This window comes from Hippopotamus amphibius, chromosome 13, assembly GCF_030028045.1.
Source record: "Hippopotamus amphibius kiboko isolate mHipAmp2 chromosome 13, mHipAmp2.hap2, whole genome shotgun sequence".
NCBI classification, from domain to species: Eukaryota; Metazoa; Chordata; class Mammalia; order Artiodactyla; family Hippopotamidae; genus Hippopotamus; species Hippopotamus amphibius.
The window spans coordinates 6422522-6441180 of NC_080198.1; the positions used below are offsets into that span (position 1 = coordinate 6422522).

An 18659-nucleotide genomic window follows, 5' to 3' on the forward strand; every position below is an offset into this window, starting at 1 on the left:
GGTACCCAAGGGAACATGGACTTGGGGGCCTGGTGCAAGGCCCAGCCAGGCCCCCATCCCCAAAAAGTTCTCAACCCTGTCTGCACCCAAAGACCCGTGGCTGATATGCCTCTGATTCCACTGCAGGAGCTGCAGCCCTTGGGGTTAAACATTGTCCTCTGCAGGGGACCCTGGAGCTGGGGGATGACAGCCTGGGGGTGACCCAGTCCACTCGGTTCTTACTTTGGCAGGAGGGGCAGCCAGGCTGTGAGGTCCGGTAGCAGAGAGGGGCGTCCCAGTGAGGTGTGGGGAGGAGGGCTGGGCTGGATGAATTTGACCCTTTGTAAAACCATAAAGATACCTTATGGAGGGTCTGTAGATTCTCCATTATAAATGTAATACATGCCCACCATGGGAAATACAAAAAAGGAGGTAGCAGTGAGGACAGCACTGGATTCCAGGGACAAGCCTCCGCTGTGGGAGTCAGAAAGGAGATGTACTTGAACCTGCCCTCCAGGGGCTCACAGGCTAGTGAGGACACCAGGCTGGGAGGCACCCCCAGGGAAACCGCAGTGGGTGGTCCGGAGGAGAGAGGTAAAGTCCTTTTATGGGGGTTAGGGAAGTCACCTAAGAGGAGGGGCGTTTGTCCAGAGCCTTGAGGAGGAGGTTTTGGACAAGAGGTGGGGGAAGGGCATTCAGGTGGTGATAACCATGTGAGCAGAGGTGGGAGGGGGGCTGGACAGAAAGGCCCAGTGAGCTGTGCTGCTCCCAGGGCAGACAGCGCAGGGCGGGAATCAGTAGTCCAGGAGCAAGAGAAGGCTGAAGTCTGATCCGGGTGGTGCTGACCAGGGTGTTTGGACTTTGGGGAGCCATGGCGGGAGTCTGAGCCAGGGTTGGGGGGGGGCAGTGGTCAGAGCTGAGGCTGGGCTTGCTGCTGGGGCACAAAGGGAGGGAGGACCAGAGGGGGAGCTTGATGCCCTCAACTCCTCTGGCCCATCGAATGCTGGGGCCTGGAGGACCTCCCAGGGCTCACTGAGGCTCAGTGAGGTCATGCTGTGCCTTCACCCCACGTCCCCACGTCCCGTGTTGTGGCCAGAGGCCACCTCCCTGGCTTCCTCCTCCTTCCTCCCTCCTCCCTGCCTCCCAGTGCAGGGGCGCCAGCTCCCTGCTGAGATGGGAGTGATTCGATTAGAAGGTGATTTGGGGTCTGATTATCTTGGGTGAAAATTGGCCCCCTGTGTCTTTTTCCATCCCGCCCAGGGCTGGGGAGGTGGGGAGCAGCCTCTCCACCGCCACCCAGGCGGAGCCGACTTTTTCACAAACGTGTTTGAGACCAGAGTGTGAGGCCTTGTTTCCTGGGGAAGCGTGGCACGTGACGACCCGGACAGGGCCTCTGCCCCTCACCAGCTGGTGACTCTGGGCAAGCCGCTGCTCCCGGAGACTCCGCTCCCTCCTCCGAAAACTGAGGGCCAGTGTGAGGGCTCGTGAGGTGATTGTGTGTGAAGGATTCGGGTTAGGGATAGTGTTAGGGTTAGAGCACAGTTCCTGATGCAGGGTAGGTGTCCTGCAGAAGGCAGCACTGGTTACTGTCCCCGCCATCCACACCCTTGAGTGCCCTGAAGTGTGTTCATCCCTCACCTTTAAAGATCTGCAGGGACCCCACCCCCACCACGTGAGGGCTCTCTGGGCCTCAGTTTCCTTGTCTGTCTAATGCTGTTGGTGTTTCACAGTCCATCCTGCCAGCCCCTGCACAAGCTGAGCCCATGAATGAGAAGGCATTTTGTCAGCAAGTTACTGTAGTTCCCAAAGTCCCATGATTGGGCCCAGGTTCTCCCTGTCTGTGCCCCTTGTGGGGTAAGTGTGCTCCAGGATCTGCCCGTGACAGGAAGACACCAGGCCCGGGCTGCTCAGCCTGGAGTCAGTGTCCGAGCTCGTTCTGGGGTCCCCACTGTTCCCTGCCTGGGAATGGGCAAGGAGCCAGCTGAAGAGCCCACCACCTGAGAACCTGGGCTCTGATACAGCTTCCTGGGCATCACGCCGCCTCTGGGAGCCTTCGTGACTTGGTTTACTCATGGATGGAGAGACCAGCCTTTGTTGCCTCAAAGGGTCTTACTGGAGGGTATCTGTCTGTCTGTAAAGCACTTTAAGATCCTGAGGTCCTGGAAGCCAAGAGGCTGGAACACCACACACACAGACACACACACACACAATCTCAAGGTATCTCTCAGGTCCTAGAAGGAAAGAGAAGGAGTGGGTGAGACCTCTTGAAAAGTGAAAATAGATTCCTTGCTTTAAGGAAAGTGCTTCTTGCCCAGACTCAGAACCTCCTGACTCTTATTTTAGATACAATTCTAACGAGTTTGTCGACCTAGACTTCAAGTCTGAAGCAAATTGGGAGATGAGGAGAAGGCCGCTAGTGACAAGTGAGCCTGAAAACAGGAAGAAATGACCATCAATCTTGAGGGGAAAGAAGGAAAATCTCTAAACAGCAGAAGGAATTCAAGAAGCACATCTTCGGGGCTGCTGTTTAGTGTCTGGGGTCACAGCCATGGCCACCTGTCTGGTAGACCAGCTGTAGCTCCTCCCGTGTGGCCTGGGGCCAGCCGGAGATCCTGCACCAGGCGGGACTGGATTCCTACCTCGCTGCCAGAGGAGAAACTGTGTGCTGTTATAGGGAGCTTTCTAGCCAAGCAGTAATAATGAAAATCAGAAAAAATAGGTGCTTGACAGGCCAAACTTCACTTACCTGGATTCTTTACTAAGCGGAATGCCCTCTTGTCAACTAAAAATTGGCACAGAAACCCCAAAGATGAGTAAAAGTGGAGCTACTCTGACCACATGCCTCCCTCACCCCCCATGGCTCCCCTCCTGCCCCCTGAAAGAACTCCAGGACCCTTTGGGACCCAGTTTGAAAAATCTAAAATTCTAGGAAAGGAGTTTGTAACTTTTCTTGCACTGTGGACCCCTGGGGAGTGTGGGGTCACCCTGTGCCACCCCTACTCAGAATAAAGCTTTGAAATGCATAAAATAAAATACCTTGGATCACAGAGGAAGCCAATTATATTGAAATAAAGTAATTTAAAAGATAAATAGTAACATGTGCTTCTTTATTAGCACACTGAATGACAAAAGCCAGCAGTCAGTGTAATAACTGCCTTAGTTGTAAAATAAGGAGAAGCCTGAAACGTATCTGCAACAGCTATAAAATGATATTAAAAAAAAAAACTATGATTTTTGTAACATGTGTAACGGTGTTGTGGGCACCACGGACACTCATGGGATTTATTGCCTATGTTCTTAATGGGGAAAATGCTTAATTTCAGTTTGATGTTTGTGAAAATAAAGATGTCATTGTTTTCTCATCCAAGTTCACAGAGCCCTGAATTCTTTCCCCAGATCTTTGGGAAGGAGCTAGACCCCATTTTAAGCAGTCCTGTCCAGGGCTTAGTTGGTTGTTGTTGTTTTTTTGTTTTTTTTTTGTTTTTTTGTTTTTGTTTTGTTTTTTTGCTGGTTGCACAATGAAGTAGAATGAGGTCTGGTTCTAGACATATCAATAAGGAAAAGAGAGAGTGGTCCCTGCTTGGCCTGTAAGGCTGGGAGAGGAGGAGGGGGAGAGAGGTGAGAGGAAGGGGCTCTCCAGGAGAGGGTAAGAGATGTCATGCCTGAGCTGTCTGGAGCCTCAGAACTGAGGCTGAGCAGTGTTTGAGCCCCAGGCCCATCACAGTGCTGTCCCAAGGTGAAGTCATCTTTAAAGGACACACCTCGAGTATTTACTTTGAACCTGAACTGTCGGTGGTGGCCCAGGATCTTAGCAGGCAAATTGCCAAGAACCAACTGGGACCAAGTCCCTTCCACTCCTTGGGGGAGGGTGCTTGCGCCATGCGATGGTAACTTGGCTTTCATCCTCTTCCCCAGGGACCCATGTGATGGAGGGCTCTGGACGGATGGTGGTGACTGCCGTGGGTGTGAACTCTCAGACTGGCATTATCTTTACCCTGCTGGGGGCCGGCGGTGAGGAGGAAGAGAAGAAAGACAAGAAAGGTAAGCCCAACCCCCTCGTGGACCAGGAGAGGAGCTCTTAAGGCCACACTTTTTTTTGTTGACTCATTCACTCTAGAAAATAGTTATTGAATGCTTTTTATGTCCACACCCTGTACCAACGGATGCCTCCTACATCCTTGAGGCCCTGCTTGGGCCAGGAGGCTCTGTCTGTTCCATCTCCAGGGTCTTGTCCCAGTCTCTGTCTTGTCCGGTCATGTCATGGGGGGCCCCCCTTCCCCCTGGGCCAGGCCGAGGGTGCTGAGCCTTTTCGTGAGTCTCCAGTCTCAGGTGTGATCTGGTCCCATCATCACCCCTGATATTGAGTAGAAATCCTTACTTGGGCATATTCCTCCACTATTCTCAACTCCACTGAGCAGAGCTGCACACTCACCCGGTATAGACTCTCCCCAGAGGTGGGTAGAGGAGGTTCTGGGGAAGGTGGCCAAATGTGTGCCTCCAAATCAACTGCTGTGAAGCTCCTCTCTGATGCTCCCAGAGCTGCCACCTCAGCTGGGTTCTGTCTTCTCCTCCTGGAAACAAGATTCCTCATTCCCTGGCCTCCTCTTGGGGCAGCAGGCTGGCACCCCAGGCTACAGGGGCCTCTCAGAGCAGAGGAGGGATGGTGGGAAGACATGAGCCCCAATCCCATTAGACCAGGCCCGAATCCAGGGCCCAGCACAGCTGGCTACTACCTGACACTCACACTCGGTCTTGAGGACACTCGCCCCTCACATCTTCAGTCTTTTGTCTCCTTCCCCAATCTCCAGAGGAATGTCCCCAATACCCAGACCTTCTGGAGTCCAGGGGAAGGAGATGAGATAGTAGATGACCCTTCCTTCAGTTTTAGGGGCAGCCAGGCTACCTCTAGCTCTCAGAGGTCAACCAGTCACTGATCCTGGGTCACGATCAAAGGTTACTTGTTCCCACGGGCAAAACCTATTTCCTAGTGATGTACCCCTAAGATTATGGCTACCGCATCAGCAGGAGCGATGGCAATAAGCTGTGATCTGGGAGAGCTGAGGTTGAGACTGAGGACTAAGTCTTGGCCAAGAGGCCCAGAGCATGTCAGGACAGCATCCAGGCGGTGATGTAGCAGCCGTGGCCAGCCATGGCCCCAGGTGTGGGCAGTTGGGCAGAACACAGCAGCTTTGCCCACTTCCTTGGCCTCACTGGGGCTTGGGTGAGGGGCAGAAGCACCCGGAAGGTCCCACGGGCCAGACTGGTGCTTTTTAAAATGCCAGTAAGAAAACAGGCCTCTTCTGCCCCAAAGCCCAGGTCCGAGTCCCTTGCTGGACATTTACCTGCACTCCAACGAGATGGGGACCTCAGTGTGGAAGGAAGAGGTGGGATGTGGAGGGGACAGAGGAAGACGGGCGGGCAGCCCCGCCTCTCAGGCCCCCGCGAGCAGCACGGCCGGGGCTGGACCCCCTCGGCACGTCCATCCTCTCACCTCCACCAGGGACACTGCTTAGAGCCCCCCGCTTTAGGATAACCCAGGCGTGCCTGTGTGTGTGTGTGCGCGTGCGCGGCGTGCTTGTGCGTGTGAGTGCACACAGAAGAGGCTGTATGTGCTTCTCCTTCATTAACATGTCTCAAAAATCATCACACAGGTGTGAAGAAGGGGGATGGCCTTCAGCTACCAGGTACAGTAAGACGCCCTTCAGGGTAGATGGGGCTTTTAGGAATAGCAGCCGCCGCTGACCCCTGAGCCCTGGCCCTGGCCCCCCAGCACACAGCAGAGGGCGCGCCTGACCGCTAGGGGCTCCGCCCCACTAGACCGCCGCTGTGCGCCCACGTGCTGCCAGCCCCGTGGAACCAGCCAGCACCCAGTCTGCCTACCTGCCCCTCCAGTGCTGCAGGACAGACGGCCCCACCACCACCTGCACACGCCCTCAGCCCCGAGAGCGGCACGCAGGGGCTGCTCAGCGCCACGTGACCCCCCAGAGCCTGTCCTGGCTTCCCCTCGCCACGCGGCACGGCCACCTCACCCGGCACCTCTTTCCTCTCCTTCCCACGGGACCCGTTTCCCCACCCTAAGGAAAGACAGCAAGAGTGAATTTGAGCATCTCATATCATGTTTGATTTCTAAATTAAGGAACACGTGCTGGTACCTTCTCTGCCTCATGCACAAAATAGATGCTTGATGTCACCTTTTCAATGGTGGGGCATCTCCTAGCGGGGTCGCCAAGGCAATCTTTTGAGAGCCAGTTAGGGAAGGAGGAGTTGGCCATGGGCGGTGGCCTGAGTCAAGGACATGGATCCGAAGTCACTGCCCTGGACGGATGTTCTCCCCGGACGCAGTGACAGTCAGAGCAAACCCCCATTCAGAATGGCCGGTGCCCGCACTGCACCCGTGGCTGAATATTTTGTGTCGACTCCTGGCCATGGGCTCCTCTGGCCCTGATGGTCAGCCAGACCCCCTCTCCTCCCAGAACTCTCTGACAGAGACTCTCCTGATCGGTTGGGCCAACAGGGCCCGCTGGTCCAGACCTCACCGCCAACAGTGCCATCCCGCCTAACCTCATCGCTCATCCTGCGTATTTTATTTCAAAAACCCTCCATGGCTGAGCTTTCCCCCCTGACTTCTGTGGCACCTCTGTGGGAACATGTCACCCCCACCCCCAAATCTGAGTTTCTTGATTTCCAACAGAGATGTTTTTTTAAGGACGCAGTCATGTTACTTCCCGCAAGTTGGTTCACGTTGATTGCTGTTGCTGTCCTGCGTTGTTGCTTTTCTCCATCGTGACACACTGCATTTTCCATCCCTCCCACCCCCGCAGCGGCCGATGGCGCGGCAGGTTCAAATGTTGCAGATAGTGCAAATACCAGCCTAGTCAATGGTACGTCTCCCGCTCCCAGGGCGAGCTCCCGGTCTGGGCTGGATGGGCGCCTCCCCTACTCCCAACCCTGGGCTTGCCTCTCCCTGTCCTGGACTGCACAGACTTGGATGTGCACGGGCAGCTCGGAGACAGTCGTCCTCTCACACGGGGCAGGTGCTTAAGAGAGAAGCCACCACCGGGGACCCAGCTCTGCTCCCACTGGCGGCCGCCACAATGGTGCTGGCTCCTGTTGGTCCTTGACCCCCGGTGGAGCCCAGAAGAGGGACGTGACTTTGGCTTCAGATCTGGCCCCCAAGAAGCAGCGTCCCACCTGGCATGGCCCTCTCCTAAGCACATTCCTGGCCCCGGCTTTGGGAAGAAGGCCCGGGGTCAGGACCTAGGCTGAAGCTGGCGTCTGGGTCCCGGTGAAGGCTCCGGTCCTCGACGTGACAGTTCCCTCGAGGCGGGGGACCCAGGCCAGGGTTCAGCTCCTGGGCCCCACCCTGTAGCATGGCTGAGCCACTGGTAGACATTCTTTCTCTTCCCTTTCACAGAGCAAGCGGGCAGGGGGTTTGCTTGGGCTCGGGCCTAGTTCTGTCCCTCGGATGTGGACTGGTGTTTCTTGCTGTGGCCTGTGCTGGAGCGTTTGTCCTGAGTCTCTGCATTCCTGCTGGTCCCCTCGAGGGTGGGCGGTGGGGGCAGGGGCTGCCACTGTACCTGGGGTCTGCGTCTTAACCTCCTTACACACAGGCGGGAAGGCGTTCCATTCACTTGCCTTCAAGCCTTTCGAAGATTTCTCATCTCTGTACCCTCCCATCTTCTCGGATACATCCCTGTCCCCAAATTAGGTGATATAAAGTCACCCAGTCTGCCCCTGAGAGCTGTTAGGACTCAGTCATGAAACCATCGCCTGGAGAATTGAAGGGAAGGGAAAGCTTTTTTTTCCAGTGTCGCACATCCCAGGCACCAGACTGCAGGTTTCTCATCCATTATATCATTTACTCCTCACCACTCCCCGAAAACATAGAGCTCTGGTCCCGCCTCATCCTCCCATCCCCTGCCCCAGACCTCTGGCTGAGCCACCCAGATTCAAAGTGACCAGAGACGTCAGGGGCTGGGCAAGACTCCTCTGTGAGCAGACCCTTGCCAAGAAGGGCTAATTTGGAAGTGGGTCTATTTCAGGCACAGGAGGAGAAAGGAGGACAGCCTGGGGCGTGGGAGGTGTCATGTGTGAGGGAGGGGCAGTGAGAGAGAAGAGGGAGAATGGATGTAGGCAAAGCCACATTGTGGGGGGTGGGGGCGCAGGGAGGAAACAGGAAGTAACGTCCTATCTCCCCCAGGATGATGAGCCTGCTGGGATCAGGGAACATATCTACCGCATCCAGACTGATGGGTCCCAAAAAAGGGGCAGCCTCACTTCCAACTGTAGCAGAAAACTCCAAGTATTCCAGAAAAAACTGCAAGAAAAGATGGGGAACTGTCATTTCTTAACCACCTACTGTGTACCAGGCACTTTGCAAGCATCTCACTTAATCCTCACGATAACCCTATGATTCAGAGTTTATTGTCCCCACTTTAAAGATGAGGAAACTGAGGCTCAGGGAGATCAAGACATGAGTCCGAGCTCACAGAGCTAGAAAGTAGCAAAGCTGGGATGTGAACCCAGGCCTACCTGGCTCTAAAGTGTGTGCCACTCTTCCTGATGTCTTATAAGCTTCACAAATATGTTAAGAAGTCCACCCCACCAAGGAGAGGATCCTGTGGTTAAAGATATTTAAGAACCACTGGCTAGAATTGGTTTCTTCCTTGTTGCAGAGGGACATCCTTGATGTGCTCTGTGTGCTGGAGAGTTACAGAGCCACGCAGGGCTTCCCAGGCCGATTTGGCGGCAGGACCTTTCCTGACTGAATGCTCTGGGTTTGGTAGGCCCTCCAAATATACTTTGGAACCAGTGCTCTAAGCTGTTGCTACTTGAATTGTGATCAGAGGACCAGAAGCCTGGGCATCTCCGAGGAGCTTATTAGAAATGCAGAATCTCAGGCCCCACCCGGACCTGCTGAATGAGAACCCGCATTCTAACAGGCTCTCCAGGCTCCAGGCAGAGTGCACGAAGGCTGGGGGATGCTAAGCTGAGCCTTGGTGAGTGAGAGAATTAACTGTTCCTTTCCCCTCCTGCATCTGAGCCAAATCAGGATGACCTGGATGTGGAAAACACACTCAGGTGGCAGGATCCACCCCTCACTCCACTCCCCCAAGCCCCTCCCAACTGAAAGGTAGGAGTGTTCCATTCATTTTGGAGGCATTATAATTGCCGTTTTTTTTTTTTAATCTAAACCATTTATTGTATCCCGAACTCTTTTTTAGACATTATGTTATTTAAATTGTCATACAGTAAAATTGACTTTTTTGGTATATAATTCTGTGAATTTTTTTTTTTAACTCTTTATTGGAATATAATTGCTTTATACTCCTGTACCAGCTTTTGAGGTACAGCAAAGTGAATCAGCTGTATTTACACACATATCCCCATATCCCCTCCCTCCTGCGACTCCCTCCCACCCTCCCTGTCCTGGCCCTCTAAGGCATCACCCATCATCGAGTGCCATTTTTATTTTATTATTTCTTTTATATTTATTGATATATCACTGTTGAATACATCACTTATAATCACGATTAATTATACATTGCTCTTAATGCCAGACATTTACAGGGTACTTTGCAGTGCTTTTCATAAGCATCACCTTACTGATTGAAATTATTGCATTTCACAGAGGAAGAAACAGAGACACAGGGAAGAAGTGACACCTCTCAGGTCTCCTCGTTAGCTGTCTGTCTCCCCAAAGCTTGTTTATCAGGTCTCCTCACCATGGACCTTCCACATCCAAGCTTTCCACACCCATGACCCTCACAGTTCATGGAGAGCACGGACCCAGCTGGCAAAGCTGCATCTAGCATCTGATGCAGAGGGGCCTCTGGGCCTCCACCCCAGCTCCCTATCTTGGGCCCTGTCCTCCATCCCAGCTCCCCTGAATCACAGCCCATCTTCCAGGTCCCATGGGGGGGCAGAGCAGTGTCCCACCACAGTTCCCGGGCCAGGCGAGCACCTGTTTGGCTAAGGAGAGCCCCAAATGAGTCCCTTGCTTCTGAGAAACCAGGCCATCTGCACCACGGTACCCCCAGGATACGGCTCCCTCCCTCAAACGTATGCATTGTTGATTATTTTTCTGGCCACGTGGCCACTATGGAAATAAAAGAGGAAATTGCTAGCTTAGTTAACGGGCACATACAGGCTATTGCATCTGACAATATGCAATGCAAATAAAGGCCCCTCTGTGCCATCTAACACCAGACTATTGAAGAGGGGTCCCCTGATGCCCTATAGCCCAGTTAGTAAAATTATTTTTAAAAATAAAAATAATTGTTGTAGTTCATTCCTAATGGCTCCAAAAAGCCTTTTTCTGTTTTGTTTCTTAATCTAGTAGAAAGAATTTTACGATAGAGCAACAGGGACCTTTCTCTTTAAACCCCGGGGAGGGTCACTGACCCTTTGCTGGGAGAGGCAGTGGGAACAGCCCTGCACTGACCTTGGAGAGATGGTGCGGGGCTGGCACCCAGGAAGCCGGTCCTCCCCTCTCAGTCACCTGTAATGTGGATGTGGTGGTGGGGGACGACAGTGCTTATGGACCTTCCCACGCAGCCTCAGGACGGTCATCAGGATGCTCTACAAATCATGGCTACCTCTGAACGTCCCTCAGCCCCAGTTTCCTCATCTGTAAAATAAGAGTGATGAAGACCCCTCCCAGCCAGCATTGCAGGGTATCAGGGAAAACTGCTGAGATGGGAGACACTTGCAAACTGCCAAAGGCTGCTGGGTGAGTGGTTATCACTAAGGCAACTTTTAGGTGCTTGGGGAAGTGATGTGGCAACCCCTTGTTACAGAGATGGAAGTGAGGCTGGGAGAGGTAAAGCCACACAGCTAGTTGGCTTTGAAACAGCAGCTTCAGGAGCCCAGTCCCACCAGCGCCTCCTCAACGCATGCCCCCCCACCGCCACCCTGGCTCAGGGGACTGGGGGTGGTCGCGTTCTCCCCGACGGGGACAGAAATGTGTATGCACTTTGGGGCCAGCTCTCCATTTACCTGCTGAGATCTGGCAGAGACCCTGCTGAGTGTCCCTCCCTGAGCCACAGTTATTCATCTGTCAGTGGGTGTGATCCTGGAGCGTCCTGGTAGGGAGGTGGTGAGGACCAGGTGAAACCGTGGTGGTCATGTATGTGCCTGGAACATGAACTGTGAAAATCTCCTTCTTGGCAAGTGTCCAAGGCGGGGGGGTGGGCCTTCTCAGAGTCTTCCTGAGGTGGCGCACCATTGGACAAAGCTCGGAGTGACCCCAGGGGACACGGACGGAGGGTGCCCCCCGACCCCCGCTGTGCCAGCAAGTGAAGGCAGGTGTCTAGCTACCAGGTAGCAGCCACCAATACCTCCCACCCTGTGAATGCAGCCCACATGCCTTGGGAGGCCAAGGCTTGGGAGGCGGCCTCCCAGGCAGCCCTGATGTAGGGGGTGGGGAGCCCCAGATCCAGAACAACACAGCATCCAGCCCTGATAGGCAGGCCTGGGGACGGGAGGTTGGGGGTAGCCAGGGGTCCCACCAACCCGACTTAACCTGTCTGCTGTGGCCTGAGCTGGTCAACCCAGAAAAGAGAGCACACACCTCCGTGGAGGGGTGGGATCTGCAGCTTCCTCTTGGGAGCCAGGGCACTGCCACCAAGCCCTGGACACAGGTGGGCGCCTAAGAGCCCACCGCTGGGGAGCCCCTGCCCACCCTTTGCCTGAGTCACTCTCAATGAGGCTGGGCAGGGGGGTTGTCCATGTTGTGGCTTCACATCCCTTCACCAGGAAGAGAAGGTGGAATCATCCCTCCTGGAGCCAGAAACTAAGGAATACATTGACCAAACTCCTCCCCATTCTACAATCAACCTCTCTCTCTCTCTCTCTCTCTGTCAAGCTCTCTCTCTCTCTCATATATCCCTTTGCCTCCTCTCAGCCCACACAAGGCACCAACCAAATTCCAAATTAATCACTGGGGACCTGAGATGTCCCACTTCTTCTGCTTCCTGCCGGCCAACAGTGGTCCCTTTACCCTCAAAAGCTGCTTGTTAATCTGTAAAATGCTCAGGGCCAAAAGAATCCCCCCAGAAGCGCTCTCTCTGCGCCCCCAGAGAATCAAGAGAGACCCTGCAGCCACCACGGGTCTGCTCTTGTCTCGAGGACCTCCCCGGGCCCGTGTACAGAGGGGCAGAGCCGGCTCAGCGCTCCCCCCACCTGACGTGAATGTCTGTGGCCCTGTTGCGTCTTCATGGTGGCCGACGTGTGTTGTCTGTTCTCCGTTGTCTGTTAAAATTCTTTGTCGTGTAGGTAAAATGCAGGATGGCAATGTGGACGCCAGCCAGAGCAAAGGTAACCCTTTTGTATTCACCTGTGGCCCCTGCAGCCCCTCCCCGCCGGTTCCGAGGGCCACACCAGGGGCAGACGTCTGCGCCTACAGGTGTCTGACGTCTTTGGCGGGGGAGCTGTGATCACACGGTGCCAGGCCAAATGGAGGCATCCCCCGTTGGGGACAGGCCACCCGCAAGTCAGCGTCCCCCCAGCCTGTGAGCTATGCTGCCCGTTCAGTGGAAGACTTGAAGCCGGTTCTTGGAGATCTTTAGGGGCTAAGGGGTCGGGCCCCGGGCCCACCCGTCAGGCCTGCGCTGTAGGAGGAGGGGCTTGGCACCCGGGGATGAGGACACTCTCTTCTACTTTTTGAGCCCCCTTTTGTCCCTTCTGTCTAGTGACTACTTACTATCCCAGCAGCATGGCCCAAGGCCCAACTGGGCCAAGCCCAAGGCTGTGTCTTGTCTGAATGTGGGAAAGCTGAGGAGCCGTTTGGGGAGGGGTCTGTGGGCTCGTTCAGGCCCAGAGGGGGCCCCAGCCCCCTCCTGCTGGAAATCCAGTCATGTCACGTCACTCCCTGCCGAGTGAATTCCAGGTCCAAGGCAGCCAGTGGCCCTGGGACCAGGGTCTCTAGCGGGAAGAGGCCGATCCCCCCCGCCATCACAGGGCTTTTGTGCCGGCCATGCAGGGGCCCAGGCGGGGAGCGAGGACCTCACCATGCTCCCCTGGGCAGGCGGGTGGGTGCCAGCATCCCCACCCTGCAGGCTAACCTGTGTGTGTGCGCGTGTCTGTGTGTGCGTGTCTGTGTGTGTGTGTGTGTACACGTGTGTGCTCTGCCCCCTACAGCCAAGCAGCAGGACGGGGCGGCAGCCATGGAGATGCAGCCCCTCAAGAGTGCCGAGGGCGGCGACGCTGACGACAAGAAGAAGGCCAACATGCACAAGAAGGAGAAGTCGGTGCTGCAGGGCAAGCTCACCAAGCTGGCTGTGCAGATCGGCAAGGCAGGTGCGTGTGCAGCCCCGGCGATGGCACGGGGGACCTGGGGCACCAGGGGGACCCCAGGCAGGGCCCTGCCCCGAGCTGGCTCTCAGTTATCTCACCTGCAAAGTGAGGGCTTGCATGAGACCCGTTCTTCTCTGCCACACAGCCAGTCTGAGTCCTGATACAGTAGGAGCTTAGGGAGCACTTAGAGAGGCAGAGGAGTGAAGCTGGAAGCATGGGCTCTGGGGGCAGCCCGCCTGCGTTCTTGTCCAGCTACAGCTCTGAGAACTTGGGCGCCTACCTTCACTGAGCTCGGAGCCTCCACCTCCCAGTCTGCGGACCTGGGATCCCATAGTCCCTACTTCACAGGCTGCAATGAGGAGTAAAGGAGATTATTTATGCATACAAGCACTCAGCACTTGGCAGGTGCGGTGGCTGGACAGGGGGCAGACCCTGTAGGGCCTGGAGTCTGCTGTGTAGGCTTCATCCTGAGGACCGTGGGAGCCCTGGAAGAGGTCTGAGCAGGGGAGGGCAGGGATGGAGTTGAGCTGTAGAATGACCCCTGCCCCGAGCTGCAGTGCAGGGGAAAGATTGAAGAGGTGGAGGGCAGTGCCAGCAGCCCGGTGAGAAGCCCCTTGTTTGAGCCCCAGCACAAGCCGGGTTTCCCAGCTGAGTTGGCAGCTGCAGGTGACGGCCCCTCTGGCCCTGGAAGCCGAGCTCAGCTGCAAGGTGAGCCCTGCCCGCCTGACACAGCCTTGGCCTCCCCTCCTGGGTAAGGACGTGGCAATCGCCAAGGCCTCCCCGCCTGGCTGCCTGCTCCTCCGTGGCTGTCTCCCGGCTCTAATTATAGACACCACAGCATGGAGAGGAGAGGCAAATTATAGGCTTGACTGTCTATATTTAAACTCGGGGGACGGATGACAGCTCCTGGCTGCTGGGAGCTTGGCTTCCCGCCCCGGCAACTGTCAGACAGGGATGGAGGCGGCTCTGCAGCTCCGCAGCTGGAGGTGAGGGCGGGGCAGTGATGGGTCCTGGGATTTCCGCCATCCCCGCCGTGGAGACGATGCCACGGGAACGTAGTAGCACCGGAGGGCAGGGAAAGAAGCGATGAGAACCACCCCGTGGCCTTCACAGCCCTCACTCATCTCTCTCCCCGACTCAGCCCTGCCAGGCATGGAGTTCAGAGTCGAGCACTTCTGGTTCACGTCCCACCTCTGCTTCTCTCTTGGGCTGAATTCCCTGAAAGCAGACCCTGAGATGGGTGGGCACAGGATTTGGGAAGGGGTGCTCTCAGGTGAGACCTGTACAGTGTCAGGGATGCAACAGAACCCAGGAAGAAGCAGATACGGCCGAGGTTTCTGGAGAAATCTGTCTCCATCTGATTCCACGGGGAGCGCTGGAGCCCGAGTGCCTCTGCAGGGTCTGACCTGCCCTGCAGCAAGGTGTCTGGGCTGCTGGACACCCACATCAGCCATTGGATATTGGCCATCAAATTGAGGTGGGTGGACTCCCAGGCACTTTGTGATAAGGAGACGCCAGTCACCCAAACGTCACCCTCCTCTGGCAGAGGCTGCAGGTGTGGGCAGCCTCAATGCCACCAGCACAGCACATGCAGCAAATGGAGATGGGTGGGCACACTGGGCTGGCAAGAGGGATCCGGGCAGCTAGCCACCTGCAGATGCTAACTCTAGGGTGCCTCCCTGGCCTGTGGCCTCGGGCACGTCACTTCGCCTCCCTGAGTCCTTGCTGTTTCCTCAGCCTGGAACCCTCTTCCCCCAGCTCATGACCTGGCTGCTCCTCATACCTCTGTCTGCTCATATATCACCTCCTCCAGGAAGCCTTCCCTGGCCACCCTAGCTAAAGTAGCCACTGGGCCTACCAGCCCATGTCACATTTTTTTCTTTTTCTTTTTAGTTTTATTAAGATATAATTTATATATTAAAAAATTGCACACGTTTAGTGTGTGATGAGTTTCCACATGTGCATATGTCCATGATCTCAGTCACCACAACCAAGTTACTAAACCTATCCACCACCTCCAAGAGCTTCCTTATGTTCTTTCATGGGTTTTGGGGGGTTTTGTTTTTTTGGGTAAGAACTCTCATAATTGGTTAAGATTCTCTTAAGCAGTTATGAAGTGCACAATACTGCCTTGTTAACTATCAGCGCTGTGTTGTACATCAAAGCTCTAGAACTTTCTCATCTTGCATAACTGAAACTTTTTCCCCACTGTAAACAGCTCTCCTTTTCCCCTCCCTGCCGCCCCTGGCAACCCCTCTTCTATCCTCTGCTTCTCTGAGTTTGACTATTTTAGATTCTTCATGTGAGTCCTTCTGTGTCCGGCTTATTTTACTGAGGATAGTGCCTCCAGGTCTCGCCGTGTTGTTGCCAGCAGCAGGATTTCCTTCTTTTTAAAGCTGAATAATATTCCATGGTATAGATAGCCCACATTTTCTTTACCCATTCATCTGTCGAGGGACATTTGGGTTGTTTTCGTTTCTTCAGCCCGTGTCACCTTCTACCACTGTCATCCTGGAGTTTTTCTTGACAGCGTTATCTATGTCTGAATTATCTTGTTTGTGTGTTAGTTTCTTTCTTGTCTGCCTCCCCCTCTAGAATCTCAGCTTCCCAAGGGCAGGGACTCTGTCCTCTTTACTGCTGTGTCCCTAGTTCCTGGACTAGGAAATAGTATGTGCCTGAATGCAGGAGGAAATAAGTGGTACCCTCTGCACATCCTATTGTGTGAGGGCACCGCGCAAGCAGTTCCTTATTCACATGACCACTCGGCACCTACTATGTGCTGGGCACTGTACTAGGCAATTTACATGCACTGATTGCATTTGATCCTTACAAAGCCTCATGAAATAAATATGCATCCCCATTGTACAGAGGAAGAAACTGAGGCTCTTTGAGGATCAAGGACTTTCCCTAAGCCACCAAGCCAAGCTGGGATGTGAGCTAGGGCCTGCCTGACCCCAGAGCCCTTTGAGCCAAGGCTTGGGTCCACATCTCGCTTCCCAGGGGCCCCTCACCCCCAGGAAGCTCCCTGACAGGTCCCCTCCCACCCGTGTCACAGGCCTGGTAATGTCCGCCATCACAGTGATCATCCTGGTGCTCTACTTCACCGTGGACACCTTTGTGGTCCACAAGAAGCCGTGGCTGCCCGAGTGCACACCCGTCTACGTGCAATACTTCGTCAAGTTCTTCATCATCGGTGTGACAGTGCTGGTGGTCGCCGTGCCTGAGGGGCTCCCTCTGGCTGTCACCATCTCGCTGGCCTACTCAGTGAAGGTGAGGAGGGGAGAGCAGGGTGGTCCGGCTGATGCTGCTGAGATTGGCTGCCCCCAGCTGGGGGTCCGTGGGGTGGCCGGCGGGGCCAGTGCCGGGGCTGAGAGGAGCGCTAAGTAGAGCGAGTGGGCACGTTGGAAGCGCGGAGAGAGGATGCCGGCAGGAGCCTGAAACTCACAAGCCTCCAGGAGAGCCACACCCTCGCTAAGCGGACAGCATTATTCAGCCCAGCCAAGTGTCGCCTTGTAGGGATGGGGTCCAGTGTTGCCAGATATTCACACTTTTTCCAAGAGAAGCCAGAAATATGCACTTAATATAAACTCTCCTGATTTTTAAACATGGACCATCAACTCAACTTTAAAAAATAAATTAGATGCAGGTATCACCATCCTTTGAAAGGCCGCTCCTCTCAGGAGATGGGCTAAAAATATGCAGTTTTAAAAGCAGTTCAATAAAGGGCAAGTGGACCCATGAACGCCTTGGGTCTGGGGGTGCCCCTAAATGCCACCCTGAAGGCAGAGCCCCACCTCCTCCTGCTCCCAGGCCCGTGGCCGTCGGCAGAACTCAAACACTGGGGTTAAGGGGGCTGGTGTCTCGGGATCACTGGGCGTCCGACCCACTTGGGGGCACTTCAAGCCTGGCTCCCCCGCCCCAGGTCCTCACACCCTGGGCTCACCACCCTCCCGTGGCCCCATGGCTTCCCCACCCTGCTTCCCAGGACCCCGAGGCCAGGATGTCCCTGCGAGGCCGGAGGCCAGGGTGTGTTTATTAACAAGGTGTTTGCTCCGAGACGTTGGCAGAGCCGCCCGAGGGCATGGTGAGCATCCGTTTCCAAGCTGGAATTTGGGCTGGGCTCGCCGATGTAATTTCATACAGAAAAGAGATCTCAGGGCAGGTGCCAGAAAGTGGCAGCGCTGTGTAAAGGACACTGCCCTTATCATCTCCTTGTTTCGGGGTTCTCCAAGAAACTCCACCCCACAAACCAAAGCCCAAACAGGTCACAGCACAAGGCTGATCGGGGGCCCGGGGCCCAGAGATGGAGACCTCACACTGCCATGAGTCGGGACCCCCACAGCCACTCAGTTGAGCTTGAGGTCTCCCTAAAAGTCGCACAGAGTTGGTTTCGGGGGTTCACATACAGACACTGCTAGACCTCTACACCTGTAGTTTGTATCTCTGGCACCTGTACCGTCAGCTGCCTTAGGTAGTGTTACTTATACAGTCACTTGATAAACTTAGTACGGCCTTTCCACCCAGGAGGGGCAAACGCTCCCCTTTCTGAGCCTGGACCTACCCCCTGGGAGCCGCCATCAAAAAAACAACAGTGATCACTTAGATCAGCGGCTGTCCAATAGAGACATCACGTGAGCCACATGTGTGATTTTAAATTTCCTAGTAGCCACATTAAAAAGAAAAGGCGAAAAGAAACAGATGAAATTAATTTTAATAATGTAACTTACTTAACCTAATATGTCCAAGTTATTATCAAGCCGTGTAATATTTAATAATTTACAAATTATTAGCGACATATTTTACATTTCTCTTTTCATAAGAAGTCTTCAAAACTGGATGTGTAATTTACACTTACAGCACATTTCACATCAGACCAGCCCTATTTCCAGCACTTAATAGACTCATGTAGTGACCATATTGGGTAGCTAAGGCCTACATATTCTTTTTTTTAAATTTATTTATTTATTTTATTTTTATTTATTGGCTGCGTTGGGTCTTCATCAGTGCGCGTGAGCTTTCTCTAGTTGCTGCGAGCGGGGGCTACTCTTCGTTGCAGTGCGTGGGCTTCTCATTGCGGTGGCTTCTCTTCTTGCAGAGCATGGGCTCTAGGTGCACGGGCTTCAGTAGTTGCCGAGCATGGACTCATTAGTTGTGGCTCACAAGCTCTAGAGCACAGGCTCAGTAGTTGTGGCGGGTGGACTTAGTTGCTCCACGGCATGTGGAATCTTGCAGGACCAGGGATTGAACCCGTGTCCCCTGCATGGGCAGGTGGATTCTTAACCACTGTGCTACCAGGGAAGCCCAGGCTTACATATTCTTAAATCCCAGAGATGAACTCTCTTCAGACAGGATAGATGGGCAGAGTCCCGAGAGAATGATTCAGG

The 18659-nt window shown here is 54.5% G+C and overlaps 1 protein-coding gene across 3 annotated transcripts in view; it reads left to right on the forward strand.

The window, feature by feature from the left end:
• The window catches only part of ATP2B2 (ATPase plasma membrane Ca2+ transporting 2), a 200045-nt gene that overhangs the window by 131947 nt on the left and 49439 nt on the right, over positions 1-18659 (forward strand). For 2 of the 3 annotated variants that reach the window (XM_057706132.1, XM_057706133.1), the window contains exons 5-10: positions 3895-4020; positions 5631-5663; positions 6801-6860; positions 12256-12297; positions 13120-13278; positions 16331-16545. In XM_057706132.1, the coding sequence (XP_057562115.1) occupies positions 3895-4020; positions 5631-5663; positions 6801-6860; positions 12256-12297; positions 13120-13278; positions 16331-16545 (635 nt within the window). The remainder of the gene's footprint in view (positions 1-3894; positions 4021-5630; positions 5664-6800; positions 6861-12255; positions 12298-13119; positions 13279-16330; positions 16546-18659) is intronic. The other variant, XM_057706131.1, reaches the window with a different exon arrangement.